The 22,764-nt window shown below is 38.0% G+C and overlaps 5 protein-coding genes across 8 annotated transcripts in view; 2 read left to right on the top strand and 3 right to left on the bottom strand.

Annotated features, from left to right (window-relative positions):
- mrtfbb (myocardin related transcription factor Bb) overlaps window positions 1-8,211 on the top strand; it is a 31,526-nt gene extending 23,315 nt beyond the window's left edge. For 2 of the 3 annotated variants that reach the window (XM_057345555.1, XM_057345556.1), the window contains 7 exons: window positions 1,257-1,425; window positions 1,508-2,215; window positions 2,300-2,422; window positions 3,709-3,855; window positions 5,134-5,265; window positions 5,378-5,438; window positions 5,544-8,211. In XM_057345555.1, the coding sequence (XP_057201538.1) occupies window positions 1,257-1,425; window positions 1,508-2,215; window positions 2,300-2,422; window positions 3,709-3,855; window positions 5,134-5,265; window positions 5,378-5,438; window positions 5,544-6,001 (1,798 nt within the window). In that variant the 3' untranslated portion in view covers window positions 6,002-8,211. The remainder of the gene's footprint in view (window positions 1-1,256; window positions 1,426-1,507; window positions 2,216-2,299; window positions 2,423-3,708; window positions 3,856-5,133; window positions 5,266-5,377; window positions 5,439-5,543) is intronic. The other variant, XM_057345557.1, reaches the window with a different exon arrangement.
- Window positions 8,212-8,384: 173 nt separating this feature from the next.
- On the bottom strand, window positions 8,385-11,237 carry LOC130561327 (lipopolysaccharide-induced tumor necrosis factor-alpha factor homolog). Its single transcript, XM_057345558.1, has 6 exons — window positions 11,111-11,237; window positions 10,697-10,916; window positions 10,092-10,214; window positions 9,906-9,956; window positions 9,520-9,667; window positions 8,385-9,417 (listed from the first exon to the last, which is right to left on the bottom strand). Exons 2-6 carry the CDS (start codon window positions 10,839-10,841, stop codon window positions 9,309-9,311), a joined length of 576 nt encoding a protein of 191 aa, XP_057201541.1. The 5' UTR covers window positions 10,842-10,916; window positions 11,111-11,237; the 3' UTR covers window positions 8,385-9,308.
- A 203-nt stretch (window positions 11,238-11,440) lies between these two features.
- snrnp25 (small nuclear ribonucleoprotein 25) lies at window positions 11,441-13,043 on the bottom strand. The gene is made up of 5 exons (XM_057345560.1): window positions 12,523-13,043; window positions 12,307-12,397; window positions 12,039-12,144; window positions 11,867-11,941; window positions 11,441-11,748 (listed from the first exon to the last, which is right to left on the bottom strand). Exons 1-5 carry the CDS (start codon window positions 12,727-12,729, stop codon window positions 11,691-11,693), a joined length of 537 nt encoding a protein of 178 aa, XP_057201543.1. The 5' UTR covers window positions 12,730-13,043; the 3' UTR covers window positions 11,441-11,690.
- A 234-nt stretch (window positions 13,044-13,277) lies between these two features.
- On the top strand, window positions 13,278-14,902 carry polr3k (polymerase (RNA) III (DNA directed) polypeptide K). Its single transcript, XM_057347093.1, is given in 3 exon segments — window positions 13,278-13,447; window positions 14,344-14,432; window positions 14,572-14,902. Coding segments are annotated over 3 exon segments (378 nt in total). The 5' UTR covers window positions 13,278-13,286; the 3' UTR covers window positions 14,700-14,902.
- Window positions 14,903-14,911: 9 nt separating this feature from the next.
- cdip1 (cell death-inducing p53 target 1) lies at window positions 14,912-22,278 on the bottom strand. Of its 2 annotated transcripts, none has more exons than XM_057347092.1 (5): window positions 22,122-22,278; window positions 19,160-19,298; window positions 18,043-18,213; window positions 17,669-17,939; window positions 14,912-17,279 (listed from the first exon to the last, which is right to left on the bottom strand). In XM_057347092.1, the coding sequence occupies exons 2-5, from the start codon at window positions 19,242-19,244 to the stop codon at window positions 17,168-17,170; spliced, it is 639 nt and encodes a 212-aa protein (XP_057203075.1). In that variant the 5' UTR covers window positions 19,245-19,298; window positions 22,122-22,278; the 3' UTR covers window positions 14,912-17,167. The 2 variants fall into 2 exon arrangements, with proteins under 2 accessions (XP_057203075.1, XP_057203074.1); XM_057347091.1 differs by having other exon boundaries at window positions 18,043-18,216; window positions 22,122-22,277.
- Window positions 22,279-22,764: the final 486 nt, after the last annotated feature.

Raw genomic sequence — 22,764 nt, forward strand, 5'->3', positions numbered from 1 at the left:
AGCTTTTCCATATAATAGCACGGTCACCTCTAGAGAAGATGGTCTCTACAAGATCAGCGGAATCTTTACCCAACTTTAAGAATCTGCTCAAGACACATTTCTTTCGTCAACACCTGACCCAATTATACACACACCAATTTCTGTTTCTTTCCCACATTTTTGTCTATCCTTAGGCATGTATTTATATAGCTTCATGTGCTGTGTTAGGCTAACTGAGACCAGTTTAATACCAATTACTATATAAATTATTCATTCATTCAGAAGCATCAGCTAATTGACTAAATGTTAATTTAAATGGACATGCATACTGAATAAAAAATGAATTCAAATTTCATTAAAAATGAAAGAAAAATGAATAAAAAAGAGTAATGAATTCACTGCAAGTTGCTTTGGAAAAAAGCAACTGCTTTTACATGCAAAGTGTGGTTTTTTTTGCGTTTTTTCCTCATTTACTCCCCCTCATCTCATTTCAAACATGAATGACTTTTTTCTTCTGCAAAACAGAAAAGAAGATCTTATAAAGATCGTTGACCACCAAACAACATAGGCCACCGTTGACATTTCTCAAAATATATTCTGTTGTGTTCCACAGAAGAAAGAATCATATACACGTTTTATACAACATGAGGGTGAATAAAGGATGACAGAATTTTTCTTTTTGGGTTAACTATCCCTTTAATTTGCATTGTATATATGAATTGTATGTTCTGAGTTCATATGGTCTCTATACCTCAGTATGCACAGGGTCAGACTTTTTTCCATCCTTTTATTTTTGGCCGGCAATACATACGCAATGATACATTGTACAAGTTAATCGCTGTCTGCACTTGTTACAATGATTGTTAATATTCAGAAAAGGTTTTCCACCCTTACAGAATGCAAATTCTGTTCACACATTCAACTGATTTCAGCCCTGTGCAAACTGCTCATGACTTTTAACTTCAGAGCTGACACTGATATATCAAAGGATTTAATATCAACCTAATTGCTTGGCAAGAGAGCCACGTTAAATAGTGAGGAATGGAGGCATTGTGTGCTATGAATGATAGCCTTTAAATAGTGTTGTCGACTATTCATCTTGTTTAACAAACCTGTCAACACTCCAGCCTTAGCACGGCTGTTCCTCCCATTCTTATTCATTTTGGCTTCTGATACTGTGAGATATACCTCTGTTTCTATTGTGTGTGAAAGAGGTATGAATGATGAGGGAACAGGAAGTTCTCAATGCATTTAAAATCCCCTGTACTCCTCTGCAGGCCAGCGGGTGAGAGTCAGAACAGCTGCCCTAATGTAGCCCTGAGCAGCAGCTCAAGTCTGCCCGCTTCTATTGTGGTGTCTTTGGCAAACGCAACCCCTTCACATCCCAACAATAATGCGACCTGTCGGAAACCGGGGTCCCTGCCTGCCAACCTAGATGAGATGAAGGTGTGTACTATGCCCATCCATTTCCAGCTTGTAAAAAATACCTATAAAATTGAATAATTCAAGACGACCCTGTGTCCTTTAGGTGGCCGAGCTTAGGATGGAGTTGAAACAGCGTGGACGACCCGTGTCTGGCACTAAAACAGACCTTATAGAAAGACTCAAAGCCCACCAAGAGACCTCTCAACCCACTACAGCCGTAGACACTAACGTCTCCAAAAGTGCACTGCAACCTGACAACATGAGCACAACTCCCCCCGTGTCACCCGAACGATTGGAAGCATCTAGCAACACTATGGAGGAAAATAAGGAAAGCCTGACTAAAGCACTCGGCACCTCACCCCTCAAATCTGAAGGTGTGATCAAAGGGAACAAAGTGTCAGAGAAAGACCAGCGCCTCCACGAAAAGGAGCGTCAGATTGAGGAGCTCATGCGGAAGCTGGAGCAGGAGCAGCGTCTGGTGGAGGAGCTCAAGATGCAGCTGGAGGTTGAGAAGAGGGGTCAGCAGGGCGGCGGACAACAACCCGAACCTGAATCGCCGGTCCACGTCAAAGAGGAAAACAGTGCCGCCTCCAGTTGCAACTTTAAGCACAGTCCCATGCGACAAACTGTAGGGGTGAAACAGGAAGAGTCTCAAGTTCAGATGCACCACACCCCAGTCCAACAGTTTTACATCAACACCCAGCAAGTCCCTCAGGTGCTGCGTCAGCAAACACAGGCCCTGATCAACACTCGGACTGCTGCACAGATCCTGCTGCCCATATCACTGCCCAGTAACTGCATCACCACACAGGTCTCTCAGGATTCTGGAAATGCACTTTGGGGAAATGTGTAATCGATTTTTTGTCTTACTTTGGTTTTTCTGTATGCTTTGCAGGCGCAGACCATTCTCCAGTCAGCAATGACTCAAAGCCTCCTACAAACTCCACTTCTGCAAACACAGATGTCTGACAGTACCCTTCTACAACAACACTCAAACCAGGCGCAGTCTTCACCTCAAGTGAGCAGAACACTTACTAAGTGCTACTAGTTTAGTTTTTTAACTCGACTCAACTTTATTTTATAGCGCTTTTTACAATTTTCATTGTTACAAAGCAGCTGTACATGAGACATATTGACTATAAGCAAAACAATTAGAGCTATACCTGTAAAAACAAGAAAAAGGTGAAAACACAGAAGACAGACACACCCACATACAAAACACTCCACACACACAATATGCACACGTAACACACATAGACACACACGCACGCACACACACACACACATACACAGTGAGTTTTTTTAAGTTTATCTTACAAAATAAACTATTATTTTAATTTAATTACTTAATTTTTTACTGTTACACATATTATTTATTTAAATGATGATTTTGTGAAATAATCAAAAATGCTTTTGGCTCATGCTCAGTTCTGCGCATTTGCATTTTATCTCTTTTCCTAGCCCATTGAAAGACTTATGAGACAAACTATTCTGCCATTGACAGAAATTCCCGCCAATGCATGTTTTGAATGTTATACATTAGGGGGCGCTGATACCCATCTGCTGAAATAGTACATCATCTACAGATCCGAAAACAGCGCTGTATTGATCAATGTACACTTATTAATGTACATTCACTTATGAATGTACGAAGAGGATTTCTCTGCCCGTTTTTACGCTCATTTGATAAATGATGCCCAATGTGCGTTAAAAAAAATTTGAGTAGCTGTATGCGAGTAAAAAATTGCCTTTTCAGTGCATCTCTGTCAGCAGCTGGTGACAAATGTAGGATTGTATACTGTGGGTGGCAGCTTTTCCCGTCACAGATACGTGATCGTACAGCTCAAGCAGTTAACTCCATAAACAATGTTTGCAGTTAGAAAGAAAGAAAAAGTATGAGCTGTCTGTGTGTGTTTTTATCCAGGTATGTTTTAGAGTGCTTGTAGATTTTATCGTGACCTTTCCTCTCGCTCTGAATGTTCCTGCACCGCATGAATCTAATTCAGTTTACTATTGCGATGACAAGTCCCAGATGCATATCCCTCCGATTTGGCGCAATTGGAAAGCCTCTGCGAGGTCCTGCGGTTTGTTCTGTACATATCAGATGTTGCCAAGGCAATAACAGCTGAGGTGATGCATTATCCTCTCGACAACATCAAACGCAGACATGAGTAAATAGCTGACAAATGTAGAGAAGTCAAAGAAAATCCATCAGAAAGAAGGAAAGCTGGTCCAAGAACGAGACTGCTGTTTACACACACAGTGCACTGGAGTGATATTTGCATCTGCTTCATGTGTTCACAGACAGTTCCTCTGTGTGGAAGCTCTACCTCTGGATTTGAGTACAGGCAGAATCACAACCAGTCCATGGTGGAAATGCCCCAGTGCTTCCTGAGCACTTCACCCAGAGTCTCGCCCAGACACACGATCCCAAATGGACCCGTTAACAAAGTAAGCCAGATTATATCATTCTGTAAGGCTTGAAACATACTTCATGTAGGCTCATGAATGTTTTTGCCTCATGCTCAGATCTGCACATTTGCATTTTAATTCTTTCCCCCATCCACTGACAGAATATTTAGCCATTTATGAGACAAGCTTTCCTGCCATCAACAGAAATTTACGGCAGTCCGTGAATATATACAGTAAACAGTATTATATTACAGGAATACTGTATTATTACAGTTATACAGTAGGGGGCACTGATACCCATCTTCTGAGAGGGTACATCATCTACTGATCCCAAAACTACATATCGCTGCTGTCCTTCTGAAACCTTGCAGCTCCTTTTTTTGCCATAAATAATTATTATTAGTTACCCTTTCTGTTTGTCACTGGGTTTTGCAAATATCTAACCAAGAAAAAGTGTTGAAAAGTGCTTGTCAACTTTGACAACACAGTATGTAATCATTTAAAAAGTACAATGTTTTTTAATCTCCTGAAAAACAGCGAATTTGGACATCAAGAGTTTTCGGAAGGATGGCAAATATATACTTTTTTGATTAGCTTTCCAAATCCGATCCGGTCTGTGTAAATCTCAGATTTTTTTAAGAAACTTTTTTCTTCCCACATTTGAGAGGTGATAAAAAATGCTTTTTTGTTTAAAAGCATAGGCTTGTTATTTCATCTAATATGTAGTTTGTTAATATATTAATAGAAAATATTCTGATGGCCATCATAGTTTTGTGAAAAGTCTAGCGCTGACTGGCAACTTTTTGACAAAACGCTGGGGCCAAAGAGTTCAAATGAATAATGTGAAATTCATAATGCAGTTCTTAGCATTGCCACAAGGGGCACATATTTTTTTCTAAGCCCTTGCCCTGCAGTTTCACGTTTGAAAGGAGTAGTTCACCCAAAAACGGTCCCCATTGACTTGACCAAAGTCATTTTTATTCCTGGGTATAAACATTTTTTGGGTGAACTGTTCTGTTCTGAAGTTCTTGTTGCAGTTAATGTTGTATTGTTCAAGCTGGTAAAAACGTTCCCAATGGTTATCATTATAGTTGTTTACACCACTATTCTTTTAAATTTAGAATTTGTAAAACCTTTTTCTTAATAGTGTCATATGCTTCTTGGTGTGAGCAGTTTGTGTAGGGTAGGTATCTGATGGCCTAAATCTGCTTATATTCTTTGATTTGTTGTCTGTCTAGTTCTTCATCACAACATATGTTTGTTTATTGCATTTGTGTGCTCATCCACACAGTTAATGTTACATATATTTTATATCAGCCCCCCTCACCCTGTCAGCTCAATAATATCCTCCAGCCATCATTCCCCAATCGTCACAGCCCAAAGAGTAAAGACCCGCCCCGCTATGAGGAGGCCGTCAAACAGACCCGCGGCCTACAAGTCACAATGCAGGTAATTTCAAGCTAAATCTATAGCGAAAATATGCTAAAAGCTCAAACAGTGCCTGCTTTCCTAATGGCTGTTTCTCATTTTGCAATTAACCAAATGTAAATTTCTTCCCAAGGTTCCCACTGCTACAAGTCAGCACATGGATGATTTGTTTGACATTTTGATCGAGAGTGGAGGTAAGAACAGTAAACTCAAATCCGTACTGAGTTTGTTTTCTCGTTTTCATGGAACAAATTCATCCTGCGATGTATTTGCATAACGTCGCACTTGTTCTTGCACAGAAATATCTCCTCTGACCAGGCAGGATCCATCTCTGGACAGACTCCTCCCAGTGATAGCCAACGTCACCACCTTGCCCATCAACACGGTGCTGTCACGCCCTCCGCCACAGATACACATGGCCCGCCCGCCCAACCAACCCCAAGTGCCTCCACCCCGCCTGGTGGCCCTGGCTTCAGATAACCAGCTGGAGGCCCTGCTGGGGGAAGCCGAACCACGGACCCTGCGACTGATGGAGGAGCTGAAAAATCAGCTGCTGGATCATCCAAACTCCCCAATGGACACCTCAGATCTGACCTTCACTGACACGCCAACCTCCGCCCTGCATCTGCAGGACACCGGCCTCGACAACATGGAGTGGTTAGACCTGACCCTGCCTGGAACTGCTGGAATCTCCTCTCCTACTGTGTTTTCTTCGGATTTTCTGGACTCGTCCGATCTACAGTTACATTGGGATTGAGGATGATGCAAGGAAAGGAGATTGCTGTGACTACGGAGAATCTGAGAGGATTTGTTAGCCGTGAGGCGACCATTTGTGGTGGTCATGAGTGACGTACAGTTCCAAGATTTTGAGAACTGATTCTGGTAATTTAGATGTTCAGATTTTGCTGAGCTTTTCGGATGTGAAGGATCTGGTGTCGTTCGGTGTGTGACTTCCATTCAAATGTATAGAGACCACTGTCGGCTTTACTCATCTGTGCCTATAAATGCAGATGTGTGTGTGGTAGTAAGTAGTTACATCTCTATCAAGACAAAGAAATGTCATTTTCACCTACATGCGCAGTCATTTTGACCTTCTGCTTGTCATATTCTGAAGCAGTAAAACATGAACTGCGTTGTATAGAATGTATGTTTAGAATTCTGCTCTTTATAATTTTAGATTTATTATAGACTCATCACACATTTTTAGGAAAGCGAGACACACACAATTGTTTATTTTTTTACATTTACCTAGCTCAGTAACTAGTTTTAGATTTTAACACTGTTTGAAGTTTTCAAATGTCAGACATTTGTGAGGGAAATATGGTGCCATGGTAATTGTTACGTTTCGTATGTAATCTTTACTGAAGGAACCTGTCTAGCGGCTCATTTAGATTTGGTCAAAAAGCAATTCCCTTTTCCATTGGGGTATTTTGGCAGCTAAATAACATGCAGGACAAAGAGGTGATCTTTAGAAACATATCGTCCTCAATTTGTAAAACATTCAAATTCATCCTCGTCAGATGACTGGCGTGTGGAGTTTGTTTACCAAACCCATCGTGGGGCCAAACACAAAGCAAATGAGAGGGAGAGGCACAAACTCTAAGACCTGTGTAAACGCTAGAGGGGCCATCATTATCCCGAACAAGAGAGACGGGGTTAAACTTAAAGGGACAGTTCACCCAAAATTCTGTTTTTGTTTACTCACCCTCAAGTTGTTCCAAATCTGTATACTTTTCTTTGTTCTGATGAACACAGAGAATGTTTGTAGCCAAACAGTTCTTGGCCACCATTGACTACCATAGCAGGAAAAGTTGCTTTATAAATTTCTTTGTTCCGTTGCACACAAAAGAAGATATTTTGAAGAATGTAGGAAATAAATACATTTTAAAAAATTTGGAATAACTCAAGGGTGAGTAATTGATGACAGAATTTGTATTTTTGGGTGAACTGTCCCTTTAACCAGAATGACGTCAGTTCAGTTTGATTGATCAGACCATAGATATCAGACTCTGGTGGTGTGACTTGTGTATAATAGTCCACATTTGCTGTCATAGTAGCCTATATAAACTCTTCAAGCCGAAAGTTAGATTCATTTATAACCACTGAAATAGCTACAGGTTAAATTTTTCCCGAACGTACTTTAATCACTAACCTCAGCTCCGTTTATTTGTAAGATTGAAATGAGTTTTCAGTCAGATTGTCGGTTTAGTTTGTTTTCTATAAAATGTGAAGATGCAGCGCCACCCGCTGGAAGATGTAAAAACAGACAGCTGAGTGAATTTCTTTACAGCACTCTTTCAAGATGTAACATTTTATTCATGAATTTGTTTTCTGCAGTGTTTGGCAGATTTAATCGCAGCCTGTTCTGTAAAAAACATGCCATAAACTAGTGCACTTACTTGACTTTGGATGGAACATTAACTCTTTGACTATTAGTTCCTTATCCAAACACAACGTCAAAACGAAAGAATGTATTTCTATATTTAGAAATGTAATTTCTGAAGGGATATTTGACCTTTGTCTCTACCAGAGATCCAAAGCTCCTGATTATGTAAACAGACCATTCACTGCATTTGTGCAGTGCTCACGTGTATTTGAATTGCATGAATATATTTTTTCAGTGTGAGGGGAGGAGACCTGTATCTGTATTCATAGGTTATGTTGACAAAATGTATGAATTTATAAAGAGGTGTGTAACTTTTCCAACATTTTCTGCAAATGAATTATCTGTAATGCAGAACAAGTCTTTTGAAGACTATCAAGAAACATTTTGAAAGAAAACATTTGAAATCTTACTGAACTTTTGGAGAGTGATTGAATGCCTCATATTTGCACAGTGTATATATAGTTTTACATTATACATTTTATACAAACATATTTGTGCAACTGTAAATAATGTTTTGCGGTTGTCTTTGTACATATCTTTATTGTATATACAGCCTTTTATCATTAAAATGGTTCTGTATTTGAAACTTTAAAAATGACTTGTTTGGCGTTTATAACAGCAGCTCTAAACCTCAAAGAAAGATTAAGCAAAGAAAGGCTGAGAATGGCCAAAAGTCGTCACCATAGATTTATAAGGTTCTATCTGGATTCAGAGAAATTTTGAGATTTGTTTTGACCTTCAAAGTGTTTTGATTCCTTTTGACTTTGTAGATAAAACCGTTTTGTTTTCTAAGTTTCAAAATGTACACAACGTAAAGAAAAAACATCACTATGTGAATAACTAAATTGTGACAAAAATGTCAGATAGAGCCTTATAATTCCAAGGCGACAAAGTGCCTTATTGTTTTTAAAACAGTTACCACACAATAAAGACAAAGTGCATAAGCATATCAAATAAGTATTAAATGAAATTTATTTCTAAAAATAGGCCTATTTAATCTCTGACTAGTAACTTAATGTTTCTATGCAATAAATACATTAAACCGCCATCAAGTCATGGATGTGTTCAAACATGAATAAACCATAGCTACTGACAAATCAGCATTAAGAACCAGAACCCAATTAATAAATTACATTTGACATTTCAAACTAGCATATTTTTCACATTTAAAATCCTTTAAAACACCAAAACAAACTGTAACTAAATTAAATTTGAAGTATTGAGGACAGGAATGATAGGTTCCCAATCACAGTTTTGTCACAGTATTGCATCTTTCCATATTTTATCTTCCAGGACACCCTAAAAGTGTTTCCTGCTTTAGGACGTATTCAACCGTTTCAATGTATGCATATGAACTTTTGCTTTGAACGTTCAAAGCAAATGACCAAGACAGTCACATTGAAACCTTATATTCCATTCACTGTGTTGTGATGAAAGCTCAGAGCTGATAACCAGAAGGTTGCTGGTTAGTATCCCACAAACAGCTAGCCGTGAGCTATCTCCAATGAGCAGTGCTCAGACTCCCAGGGTGCTTCGGGCATTGGTGTAAAATTCCAATGACCCCGTCGGGTGAAATATAATCGAGAAAAGGAATGAATATTCTCAAAATTGCTGTAGTACAGATGCTGTGATATCTCTGTTGATCTTTCAGTTAAATTCACTCCACATGTTCCACCCATCAGAGCTTTTTGCACGTGTGTATGTGACTCCGACATCTCGGACACTTATGAACAACATCTTTGCAGGTATCCAGGCAGAAGGGGATCAGACAGCAGCCAGCTACACAACTACAACAGAAACAAACAAAAACACAAAACGATTCATGTTATCCATACAGATAGTGCCTTTTTTATGGAAACAACTGCTTAACCAAACGGCATTCAACTTACCCAAACATAATGAAAATAAAACACATGAGACACGAGGTACTGCTGGTGGTCTTTATGACCTCCGTGGTTATAAATTCGTGACAGAATGGACACTGCGTCTGGGATGGGTGTCTAGGAAGTTCCTGAACATCCAGAATAATCTGCGGAGCTGAAATAAACAAATGAGCTACTCTTGCAGGAAGCTAAATTTGTGTTTGGTTGTTTTTAAGTACACATCACATACAGTGTAAAAACAATGCTGCCTTACATTTTAAAGTATAATAATTATTTTCAATCTCGACAAGTGAAACGTAAAAAGGGTTTATGATGATGAGTTACAGTAATGTTAAAACATGACTTGCAGTCTTGACTGAACATCATGGAAAAAGTATATGAAACTCACTAACCTGGAAAGGACGGTGGATTCGCCACAAAAACAGCAGATGATATAGATGTATCTGTAATAAAGATGTATAAAATATCACCAAATTTATGTCAAATGGTCAGTTCAAATGTACAGGCTAAGTGTATTAGGCTTGTATCTAGGAATTGCCCAAAACATTTAAATGTACAAAACTCTTAAGTTACTTTACCAATTAATGTGTTATGCGTTCCTCCTATCCGGTCTTGTCCCATCTGCAGTTGAATCTTCCTCTGAGATAGAGCTTTGATCTCCTTATCAATTTCTTGACGTTCTGCAGTCTCTCTGTAATACTCTTTTGGTCACAACAATGATAAAGAAAAGTAACGTACATTAATCTCGTATAAGATAAAACGTAGTATGTACGTTATAATTTATATTTAAAATAACATATTGAGAAACCAGAATTTTACTTTTTTTCTTTATTTCTCCATGTTTTTCACAATGTGTTTGGCTTAAAGGATTTGTTATTATTTACTCACCCTCTTGTCATTTTAAACCTGTGAGATTTTCTTTCTTCTGCAGATCACAAAAGAATTTTAAAGAATGTTGGACAGAAAACCATCAGTCCCCATTGATTTCTAATGTATGGACCCACGGTTTTCTGTTACCAACATTTTCAAAATATCTTCTTTTGTGTTCTGCAGAAGAAAGTCATACAGGTTTGAAATGACAAGAGGGTGAGTAACTGACAGAATTTCATTTTGAAGGTGAACTATTCCTTTAAAACATTAGTTTCGTTGAAAATAACAAATGCTATTAACACATTGTACTAACGTTCTTCATTTTGGCCGTTATTTCGCTTGAAATCGATCAGCAAAGCCAAGACATTGCGTCTGTCACTGAGCTGCTGCCTGCTTAAGGACAGCCGGTTGAGCTCCTCTGCGATGTTCAACTCCCGTTCATGAGACTGTCCAGGCATGTTGAGAATTCACAGCTCACTTGTTCTTGTCTTCTAAGAGCCCATGCTTATGTCTGAAGTGATGCTTGGGTATCACTGTGGTTTCAGGACAGGAATTAAAATTGAATAAATAAAGCAACTTAACATTTAACATTGTCATATTTTACAACACTGTTAAAATGCATCAAATTAGACAATAAGAAATCAGATCATAATTCTACATAAATAAAACTTTCAAATTGCAGTGTGAACAAAGTCTGGGTCACATTAAAGATGTAAAGGATAGTTACCTGTGTTTGCTGTAGTCGGTGCATTTAGCCTTACTGGTCCACTGTTTACAGTGCAGCAGTAAGGAAATAATAGGCTAGTCATACTGAAATGATACAGAATGAGGAACATATTTACAATATTTAAAGTATGTGGTATGACTTTTTTCTTACTTTCAGAGCGCAAGCCATGAAGAGTTCATGTCACGAGAAGGTTTCTAAACAAACATCTTGTTGAGGCTTTGTCAGGTCTGTACCTGACCCATAATAAAATTATTATAGTTTTATATTGTATAGTTCTCTATTATTATTTGTTATGGAAAGGAACTCAATAATTTCATTATGTCCAGATTTTATTATTTGATAGATAAAATCAACATTAAATTCCACAAATATCATGTTTAATATACTTCATTAGTGCTTGTGTGGGTTACATGATTTATGCTTTCATATCACATATTTGCATCTTTTCAAAGAAAACAAAGGTGGAAGTTGATTTGAATATTACAAAATATACCCTGGGAACAAACGACAACCTTCTAGATTATTTTAATAGATTGTTCCAGTTTTGACGAGAAATTCCTTCAACAAAACGAGTCCCTGCTCATTTCTTCCTCAGTGTCTTCAAGAACGTCACTTCATCTCTGTTTCTGATTCCATAACTGAAAAATGTGAGGAACACAATGACATTTCATTACGTCAATCATAATCTAACGTAATATGTAACTTTTCACTCTTTTCTATTACGGCTTAAAAAGGACACTTATTATTTGAACTTACTCCTTAAGCTGTCCATTGTCATCGTCTAATTTTTCTCCATTGAAGACCAGGTGAAATGTTCTCCACACATATTTCCTTGAGAGGAAAAGGGGATTTATCACAAGGAAAAATATATGAACATAAATGAAGCTTATCGTATATTCAAAGTCACATGGCATTTGTCGTATCTCACCAGCTGATGTGTTTGACACCACCCTCTCGCTGTTGTTTGAGCTCCATATATCTACGAATGGCCTTCTTCAGATCCAGCACCGTGGCAGATTGCACAACCACAATAGCTGCGGATAAATTTGTTTTGCAATTAATAAATGCATAATAATAAATCAATCAATCATTGACCCATTAATGAATTTAAATTGACTTAATTATTATAGCTAACATCTTTCTTTATAACAAAATCCTGAGAACAAACATAAGCAATGATTGCAGGAAAAACCTACGCATGACTTCTCCATCGGCCTTACAAACTCGAACAGTCATGGCTTGACCATATTCCAGAGCCACCTGAGAGTTTACCTCCTCCAATGTCACCTATACAGTTTGATAAAAAAATTCATTCAAATATCTTTGGAAATCACAAAACATGGCTATGATCTTTTAATGTCACAAATGAATTAGTGAGCCAAATGAACTCTTTGCTGTTTTTGATGACACACCTGAATGGGCAGGTCACAAAGTAAAGGGTCCTGCACCATCAGAGCAAGCCCTTCCTCAAAGATGTCGAGAAATTCTGAATGTGGCAATGCCTCCTCGTCCTCTTCTTCTTCCTCCTCCTCCTCCTCCTCTGTTTTAATACCATCTACGACCCTTTTCTCCTCCAATTCTCCTTTTTCCACATTCAATAGATCTGGACATTCATCCATTTTAAGACTTATATTCTGACAAAGTGAAATCTGTACTCTCTCTGACTCTGTAAACCCATAAATCCGTTAATGTTGATCTTTTCTATACGTCACTACTGCTGTACGGTAACGTTAGTGTCGTTCAGAAACGATAACGTTCCCCGTCGATATTCTTTCTGACCTTCCGGCGTTAATTAATTCAGTAGACGAAACCGCATCTTCATCTCAAACAACAACTTCATATAGAGCGCGGTTTCACGATATAAGAGTGAAGAGTTTGTCTGATAAAACTGCAGCACGAACAACTGCGTTGTGCTGCTGAAGCATGTCAACACTCTGTCGACACATTTTGGTGATGCACCAATATTTAGTTCCGCGTGTTAAAGATGTACGTTTCTTTTTCTGTGTATCTGTGATTATCTATATATATATATACTTAACATGTAAATAATGAATGCTTAAAATTTTACCAGGTTTATCCCGTGATAGCACCATTCTGCCCATTATTACCAACTTTAATACGTATTCATTTTTGGTTTCATGCCGAGCCAAAAACAGTGTGACACACTGACTGTCATATGTTTCAAGTGAATGAAGAGACCGAAAGAAACCCGATCATATTTATTCCCATTTGCTTTATTTACCGGTTGGAAAATGATTTTGTTTTGTCCAACGTGTGGAAATGTGTTGATCGTTGAAGAGGGTCAAAGATGCTACAGATTCGCGTGTAATACTTGTCCATATGTACACAACATCACGAGGAAGGTAATGTTAAGATCACTAACGTTACAACTCCAAAAGTAGTGAGTGAGCTGTATTATTGGCGCATTTAGAATGATGCGTTCATAAGTAATGTGTGTAATTGAATCAAACATTACATTACATTTTCGAATCGCTCGTTTCATACACACGATTGTGTGAAATAGCTCGAGCGTGTGATTCGAACACGCACAGTAACAGTGACTGTAAACGCATCATTCGAATTCTGTGTTTCAAATTGTTGATTGAATCGAACATTTATGTGTTTGAATTGTTCGATTAATACACGCACGATTGCATGCTCGATTTTAAAGGGATACTTCACCCAAAAATGAAAATTCTTTCACCGTTTACTCACCCTTGGAGATGTTGCGAAACTGTATACATTTCTTTGTTCTGATGAACACGGAGAAAGATATTTGGAAGAATGCTTATAACCAGACAGAGTTTGACTCCTATAGTAGGAAAAATGACTTTATCATTGTTTTTATTCTGTTGAACACAAAAGACATTTTGAAGAGTGTAGGACAGAACACAGTTCTGGGGCACTTTTGACTACCATTGTATTTTTTCCTTCTATGGGAGTCAATGGGGGCAAAATCTGTCTGGTTATAAGCATTCTTCCAAATATCTTTCTCTGTGTTCATCAGAACAAATAAATTTATACAGATTTGGAACAACTCGAATGTGAGGAAATGATGACAGAATCATTTTTGGGTGAAGTATCCCTTTAATGTTAAACACACATAAAGCAACCTTTGATTAGATTCAAATGTTTCCAAGACTTTGTAGACACTCCCCATTAGGTTTCAACATTTAAATTTTTCATATTGATATCGAATCGTTCTTGAACTTTTGTGTGAATAACATTTCTCAGGTGAATAATAGAAAGTATCCCAAACTGAAAGAGGTCGATGATGTTCTCGGAGGCTCTGCCGCATGGGAAAACGTAGATTCAACAGCAGGTAAAGCAGTGTATCCAAATATACACCCATGTCAGAGTTCATTTTTATATAATAGACTTTATGATAGCTTGAAACTACTTGTGTCTCTACTTTTTTTTTTTTTTAGCCATAATGTATGTTCTCATTTTATTCTTCGTAGAACCTTGTCCAAAATGTGGTCATCCGAGGGCTTATTTCATGCAGATACAAACCAGATCTGCGGATGAACCAATGACAACTTTCTACAAGTGCTGTAGTCCACAATGTGGGCATAGGTGGAGGGACTAATTCCGATTATACATCCAATACGATGCACTCTGTTTCCATATATTGTAATATAGGTTGGGACCCTTAAAATAACAATTATCTTTTCACATGATTTTGCCATTTGTTTCCTAAAACAGATCAGTTTTGTGGTCACTCTATTGTTTACAGACTGTTTGCTCTGACCCACTGAGGATTTTGTGGGTGTGTGTAAATAAAAAGAAAACTCACAATGGTCTGGTTTGTCCATTTATTTCCTCAAATAATAATCAGTCAGTATATTTAGTTTTACATATACATTGGAGACTTCAGTTTAGCATTGCATGTGCCACAGATTATTCTCAAGGCATCTATCTACAGTTGCTGCATTCTGGTAACACAAGCTTGACATTTACTCTGTCTGGCACAGCATCAAGTCACAAAGCATGTAGACCTAGTCAAGAGCATATTAAAGGGAGCCAGCCTGGATTGTGCAAGTAAATCCGATGAACATGCATACATATTTACTGGAGATTATTCTACAATAATCAGACGTAGAAGATAGAGATCATGTATCTGTTATGAAATTATGGCTCATGGCTTGCAGGTTGAGGGTTAGTTACGGTTAGGGTTGCTATGAAGCAAGTATAAATGAGGTAAAAAAACATACAAAGGTACATGTTTATATGCAAATGTTCAAACACTATTAAAAGATTCGGTGTTGACTCAACAGATCTGGTTCAAGAAAACAATCATATATATGGTCACACAGTGGGTTTGTGCACATTTACACAGAAAGAACTATATTTTTCTTTTATGATTAACACTACAGGAGAAGTCTGATGTTTTAATAGACGTACTAAGATTGTCTAATAGAGAAACAGAATATGACCTTGTCTGAATCTCCTTGTTGAAAGCAGTACACAACATTCAGTAATACAATATTCAGATATATAGTGTCTCAGCACTGCTGATGTAGATTATTTTGAAAAACAATGCCGTAAATAACATCTTTTAGACATGATGGAATCATTTGTAATGTTTAACTGTATTCTGCATCCAGGCCAAACAGTTATTGTGAACCAAGCTGATGCACTCTTAAAATAAAGGTGCTACAAAAGGTTCTACAAAGCAATGCCATAGAAGAACCTTTTTTTGGATGTTAAAGCCATGGCATCATGAAGCACCTAAGAGTGTAGGCCAGCACTTTTTGGACGATCCAAAAATGTAAATCTTCAAAGCTTCCACATAAGAAACAACTTGGCAGAAATGACAAGGAAAATGCCAAAAATGAAACAATCCGATCGTTCCAGAGAAATGGGACATTCATCTCTTAAATCCCTGTGGCCTGTTGCACACAGTGAACAGTACATCTCTTTTGAGTTCTGAAGCTCAGTGTAGCAAGTGGCACAGCGTGATGCGTTGAGCTCAGAGCACTGGAGGGACATATGGCCCAATGAAACACTGTGAAAGATTACAGTGATGTCATGCACCGGACTTCAATATGCTGGAGAATTCCAACAGCAAGCAGATTTAAATAACCTTTACCAAAACTTCCTCTCTCTTTAGAGGAAAGAACTAAAGAGGTTCAAGTAAAGGAAAAAACAGAACCTCACCAAAAAAGAAAAGAACCTGACCAAAATTAACATAAAAAATGATGCTTATCTGAAAGTCTCACAGCTTTCATCTACTGTAGCTTAGTGACAACAGAGACAGCTAGTATAGTGGTTCAAGAAGCACTGAAGCTATAGTTTTGATTCACAGTTTAAAAGTAAATGTGTATTTGACCCTAACGTGAACTACATTGTATTAACACACTATAAGCTTTACTGATCTATCAAAGTAGCTTATTGAGTAAAAGAACCCTACGTTTTAAATCAACCAGATCTACACAATAATGCATATTACATCAAGTGAACTGGAAACAAATATTACCAACAAACAAAAGTTAAAGAAAAAACCTTTCACATTTGCATAAGATGACAAATACAGAGAAACATATTTTCACAGGAAAAAGCAACGTTACTCTAGGACTTTAATAATAGTCTCATTCAAAGACTTCCATTTTTACATGTTAAAATAATGCATAAAACAACAGCTCCTACAGTTACAATAAAACAATACTGACCTGAAGTGAAATTCAGTTTTACTACACATACAAGCTTGACAAAGTTACCATTTCACATATTCTCTAACTCGTAGACTTTTGTTGCAAAAATAAAAAAAAACTTAATAGTGCTTTAATGACTCAATGTAATCGTTTTTGCATATAAAATGTTTCTCATTCCTTCCTTCATTATCTGCTAGACAGCGCTGCTTCATTTTACAGATTTTAGCCTCAAACTACATTGTAGTCTCAGTACATTAAGAGTGAGATTTGATAGTTATATAAAGTGAGAAGTGACAAAAAATATGGGCCGGAAAAGAAAAATATGGGTATCAGACGGAGAAGAAAGTGAGTTGTCAACCCACCAGACTGAGGTCACAGGACGATTGTTGTCAGCATATAACTGTTAGCATATGCGCTTGTATGTGTAAATATAGCCCTTGCAGTTCGGGCAAGTATGTGTCACATCCTTGAGGTCGTCAATCATGCAGGGGATCAAGCAGCAGCCCAGATCACAACTGCAAAACAAAGAAATAAACAACATGCTGTCAATCGTGCGAATTGAATTTCTGAGCCAATAGCATTACAAAAAAAGAATAGAAATCGCATCTGGATTATCCCCTACGACAATGCAGCACATTTAAATGATGACATTTTGCATATTTTCCAATACTTCATGTAAAAAATATATATTTTATTTACATCTTATTTGCAACAGTGCACATTGTGCAAAGCACTACATAAATAAAATTGAACTAAATAAGCTGAGATAAGAGAAAGTATTTTAACATTGAATAGCACACATTACCTTCAGTTCTACAAAATGTCACACTGACATCATATTCTCTCAAACAGACAAAGACGGCCGTGCATCAAATCATACCCTTGCCGCTCCATTCACACTCACCCGACAAAGAAGCAGAACAGACAGAAGAGGGTGTTCATGAGGCCGATGTCATGGCTGATGCGGGTGATGATGGGCTGCTGGCAGTGTGGACACACGGTTTGCACTGGAGCTGACTGGAACATCTCCCCCTGCAGAACGGTCACAGTGGTGGCTACGCCAGGAGGGGCGAGAACCGTGGCTGTGTGACCCGGGGCAAAGTGACTGGGCCCCGGACCATAGTGCTCCACTCCCACTGTATGAGGAAAATGCCCAGGGGGAGGGTAGTAACCACCTGCAGCGTGGAAGATATTGCGATAATGAATTTCTAAGCACAAAATATATGACGAAAACAATTGTTCTTTGGAATAACATACAGAGGTGAATGGTAAACCCACCGTGGGGATGGTGCATGTGCATTGGTACAGCCATAGGCTTAGGCATTGCGCTCTCACCAGGCACATGCGGTGGAACAAAGCCAGGCTGTAGAATGGCTTCATAAGGTGGAGGTCCGTATTCTGGAGGCAGGGGGTGGCCCTGCGGCGGTCCTGTCATTACTGGAGCATTTGCTGCTGATGAAATACATGATATGTCAAAATTAATGAAAGAAATCACAGACCTCCAGCATCCCACCCTGAATCAGGGACAACTACTGAGAATGCTTCTATTTTGAAATTTGAGTCTTGAATTTAATAATAAAATATTGTTTATAAGTTTATAAACCATGTTATACCAGTATGTCTGCCTTAGTACATGAGTTAAAATGACCAATATCACAAATCTGCAATTGATTTGTAACCTAAAAAATCGTGCTGCAGAATCTTAAAAAAATGAAAATTCTGTCATTTACTCACCCTCTTGTCATTTCAAACTTGTATGACGTTCTTTCTTCTGCACAACACAAAAGAAGATATTTTAAAGAACGTTGGTAACTGAACAACAGTAGTACCCATTGACTTAGAATAGAAGTGAATGGGTACTGCCATTGTTTGGTTGCCAACGTTCTTCAAAATATCTTTTGTGTTCTTCAGAAGAAAAGTCATACAAGTTTGAAATGACAAGAGGGTGATTGAAGTATGACAGAATTTCCATTTTGGGGTGAACTGTCCCATGTAAACATTCTTCAAGCTCCTTAAAAATATTTTTTTGATGTTTAACTGAAAACATTGCAGATTTGCATCCCACTGTAAGTCTAACAGCATTTTGCACACTGCACTTTCTTTAATACATTATAGTCTGGCGACAACATTTGACATTGACATGTTTTGAGCAAGAACAAATATGAGTGCTCTTTAAAAGAAAATGCATTTCTTCTGGCTTCATGAAATTGAAAGAGTTCTGTAGAAAGGATGTGAATAGAGGGATTTCATTTGTCACCATGGTTTTCTTCAAAGCATTTTATTTACATTCTTGAAACGCTTGTCTAGAACACATACATACATACTGTACACGATTAAAGAAAACGATTTCAAAAGACCACACAGATGAGGAAAAATATCTACTGTAGGAATTTACCACCAACTGGAGGTTGTCCATTTTTCTCCTCGAGAAGAGGGGCATTGGGGCCCCCTGGATAAGGAGGAGGGGGGTCACTGGACATGTTGGTTCCCCTGACGGGCGGTAGAGAAGGGAGCTCTGCTCACACTGCCTGTTTCTGTGGTGAACACAAACATGACGGATGGTTCAGTAGCCATACAGTGTAACCTGAGCTCCATCTATGACTACTGGCACATTCAGTTATCACTGAGCAGATGCACACTGCATCCTCATTTTTCTAAGCCCACTAATAAAAAGAACACGTCCACAACCATGAATGACATGTTTGCTTTGCACTTAAAACAAATAATTGTCACCGGCGAAAGCCACATGGCTCTCGGCTACATAAATGAGTCAGTAGACAACAGATAATGTACTGTGTATATAATTCAACCAATATCAGAAAGAAAGAAAGAAAGAAAGAAAGAAAGAAAGAAAGAAAGAAAGAAAGAAAGAAAGAAAGAAAGAAAGAAAGAAAGAAAGAAAGAAAGAAAGAAAGAAAGAAAGAAAGAAAGAAAGAAAGAAAGAAAGAAAGAAAGAAAGAAAGAAAGAAAGAAAGAGATGAAGGAAACTGGAGAACCTCATTTGGAAGCCAAATTAAAGTATAACTTTATTTTTACAATAACTGAGAAGTCTGTCGCCTTATTGACATAAACAGTAATTCATCCTTAACTACAGTAAAATCATATATTTGTACATATGCAGTTAAGAAAACACATCCACCACAAATATTAGCTACATTTCCTTAGTATCACCCCCAAACATTCCAAATCAACTTGTCAATAAAGTCATTCTTATTTAGTAAAAGACTGAAGTTAATAATTATAGGTGTGACCAGGGCTTGACATTAAGCATTGTCAAAAGTGGTTGTCCTTCGGACAAGTAAACTTGTTATTCACTTGTCCGAGTACAAAAATTACTTGTCCAACGATAAAAAAATGATATTTCATTTGAATTCTCAATATAATTGTTCCGGATCTAGATTGGTCAAGTTTGCTTCTAAGCATTTTAACTAGTGTCCGCTTTGGCCGCCTGAATTTGGTTATAGGCCTACTCTCTGTGACTGCTATAAAACAAAGGCAAGCAGTAATTATTATTAGTGTTAAGGCTGTAGGTTAACTTTTTTTGCACATAGCGCTGGTGCTAGAAAGGTTTAAAGTTTGGTAGCAAAGGCCAAACTGTAGGAGTATAAATCGTCTGTAGTCATCATTAAAAAAAATGTGCAGTTCATCATGAATAGACAGGTAACTGACAAAAGACATTAATGTTACATACAGATGAATAAATTAGGGCCTATCATTTTTAGATTACCTAAATGTGTTTGAATATTTCTCAGTTGTGTATTTTTCCTTTTTAACTATACTATATCCTTTTTAACGATACTATAGTGTTTTTGAACTTTACTATAGTATACAGTGTTTATCAATTCACTACAAGGGCACTACAATTTTCAATAGCAAATACTAGAGTACACCAGAGTATTTTTTGTCTGAGCGTTCAATTTAACGGGACTTTTATTTTGACGGGTCTTCGGGAAGACGCTTGTTTGCAGATAGCTTCACTCAAACAGTAAAACGCTCGTAAAATAAACTCTCAGAGCAACTCTGGAGATGAAGTTCATGTGTTCATATCCTCATACAGTGCAGACGCAGATAAATCCTCGACCATCACTCGTGTTGTATGTTAAACTGTGCACGTAATTCACTCAGACACGCAGAACAGTCAGATGACATTTAAATAACAGGATTCCGCGTCCGCATGTAGTTACATTGACTCATATTACATTGATTATTGTCACACACAACAAGCACCACCACGACAAACGCACTTCACACAAACACACAGCTCTGTCTAATGCACATATTCTTATTATTCTACATATAGGTCGCACTGTTGTTATTTTTTTCAAGTTACTTGTCCAGTCGGGCAAGTAAAGTTATCTCTCACTTGCCCATACAAAACATTCACTTGTGCCGGACAAGAGTTAATGTCGAGCCCTGGGTGTGACCCCTTCACAACTCGCATAAACATGTCATGACATCATGTAATTTGCATTTAACTGAAATAATCCCCAACAGCCAATAAAAATATAGCAGGAAATGCAAAAATTAAGGCACGTGACTGCTACTATATCTAGATCATATAAATGTGTGTCTTCTGTCGTATCAGTTTATGTGTTGAGTGTAACATGTAGATATATTCCCAATAAACGACCTCTGTTGTTTACGATAACCAAGATTGGCAGCTAATCTTATCTGTAATGCTTTGGTTGTTGACGTCAACTCATCTAATACACGTGTGTGTCACTGGGGCATTTGATGTGTTTGTTCTCGTCTTTTCTGGTGTGGATAGAGAGCAGCGATTATCCAACCTCGAGTTTCATCCCAGATAGCAGCACGGATTACATAATTTCTCTGTACTGTACTGTCACTATTACGTCACTTTATCTGTGTAAACAACCATTACGTTCTAGGACGAGTAATTTAAACTGCTTTAAGTGTCATAAATAATTGGCTTTGTCACACATCCTACTATAGGGGTGGAGTTCACCTAAAAATACGCCCACGTTTTCTACACTGCGCCCAAATATAGCACGCAAGTGTAGCGTGTGGCCATCTCTATCGCTTTGTTGCAATCACCATTCATCCCAGTAAAAATCCTGATCAGCTAACATAGCTCACTGCTTTTTAGGCACATTAAGATAATAACAGAAGTATGACCAATGTAAAGCTATATAGCAGTCAAAGTGTACATCACACAGGTTCAAATATGTATAGATAGATAGATAAATAAATAACGTAAGCAATTAAAATCCCTTGGCGATCATACTCATCAATGATTCGAACACAGGCCTCAGTCAAAAGCACACTGATGGCTCCAGTAGCGTTACCACGACAACGCTATAAAACGCGTAATGATCACGGAGGGAAAGCGTCGTTACCTCTTGTATCCCGTAAGTTAATGAAGATGTCGGGTCGAAGAACTCTTCCAGGGTTTTCAGATCATACGTTGGCGTTTGTGGCCCCACTTTTCCATTAACATCCGCTGCTGCCTGGGTAGGATTTGACGTAAACATGGAAGATGGGAGGCGTATGATGCACACTTTTTTTGGATCACACTTTTCCTACTATGGCTAGGGATTGGTTCATAAATATTAATTAGGTTACGTGAGTCGATGTTCCAGCAAAGACGGCGTTGCGAAATTAATATTCATGAGCTCCGCCTTCGTCATAGTAGTGGCAAATTCGTGATTCTCGGGTGCATATTATAATTGTGAGATTTATTTGAATGTTTGCTGGTTTATTACAGATGCCAATGTGCGAAGAAATGGTTTCACATATCTTACCAATAATTTGTGAAGTAGCATTTTGTTTTCATTTTAAATCTCTAAATGCAGGAGAAAGTGGGTATTAATTACACGGTAAATCATTTATAGGCGCGTGTGCAGTGTTTAATTTAACGTGCTACTGAGACGATAACAGTAAATGTTTTAGTGACTACCACGATCAGTGTTGGGTAAGTTACTCTGAAAAGTCATGAATTACTAGTTACTAATTACATATTCAATAGTGTAATTAGATTAC

The sequence above is a fragment of the Triplophysa rosa genome, linkage group LG11 (genome assembly GCF_024868665.1).
Source record: "Triplophysa rosa linkage group LG11, Trosa_1v2, whole genome shotgun sequence".
NCBI classification, from domain to species: Eukaryota; Metazoa; Chordata; class Actinopteri; order Cypriniformes; family Nemacheilidae; genus Triplophysa; species Triplophysa rosa.

Coding starts and splice junctions, on each gene's coding strand:
- cdip1 (XM_057347091.1), bottom strand. CDS start 19,244: ATGTCCAGTGACCCCCCTCCTCCTTATCCAGGGGGCCCCAATGCCCCT. Junction 18,217..19,159: donor TGGACAACCTCCAGTTGGTG/GTAAATTCCTAC, acceptor GTATTTCATCAG/CAGCAAATGCTCCAGTAATG. Junction 17,280..17,668: donor CTGTTCTGCTTCTTTGTCGG/GTGAGTGTGAAT, acceptor TTTGTTTTGCAG/TTGTGATCTGGGCTGCTGCT.
- LOC130561327 (XM_057345558.1), bottom strand. CDS start 10,841: ATGCCTGGACAGTCTCATGAACGGGAGTTGAACATCGCAGAGGAGCTC. Junction 10,215..10,696: donor TAACGGCCAAAATGAAGAAC/GTTAGTACAATG, acceptor TGTGACCAAAAG/AGTATTACAGAGAGACTGCA. Junction 9,418..9,519: donor TTTATTTTCATTATGTTTGG/GTAAGTTGAATG, acceptor TTTCTGTTGTAG/TTGTGTAGCTGGCTGCTGTC.
- snrnp25 (XM_057345560.1), bottom strand. CDS start 12,729: ATGGATGAATGTCCAGATCTATTGAATGTGGAAAAAGGAGAATTGGAG. Junction 12,398..12,522: donor TTTGTGACCTGCCCATTCAG/GTGTGTCATCAA, acceptor CAAACTGTATAG/GTGACATTGGAGGAGGTAAA. Junction 11,942..12,038: donor GGTGTCAAACACATCAGCTG/GTGAGATACGAC, acceptor TTTCCTCTCAAG/GAAATATGTGTGGAGAACAT.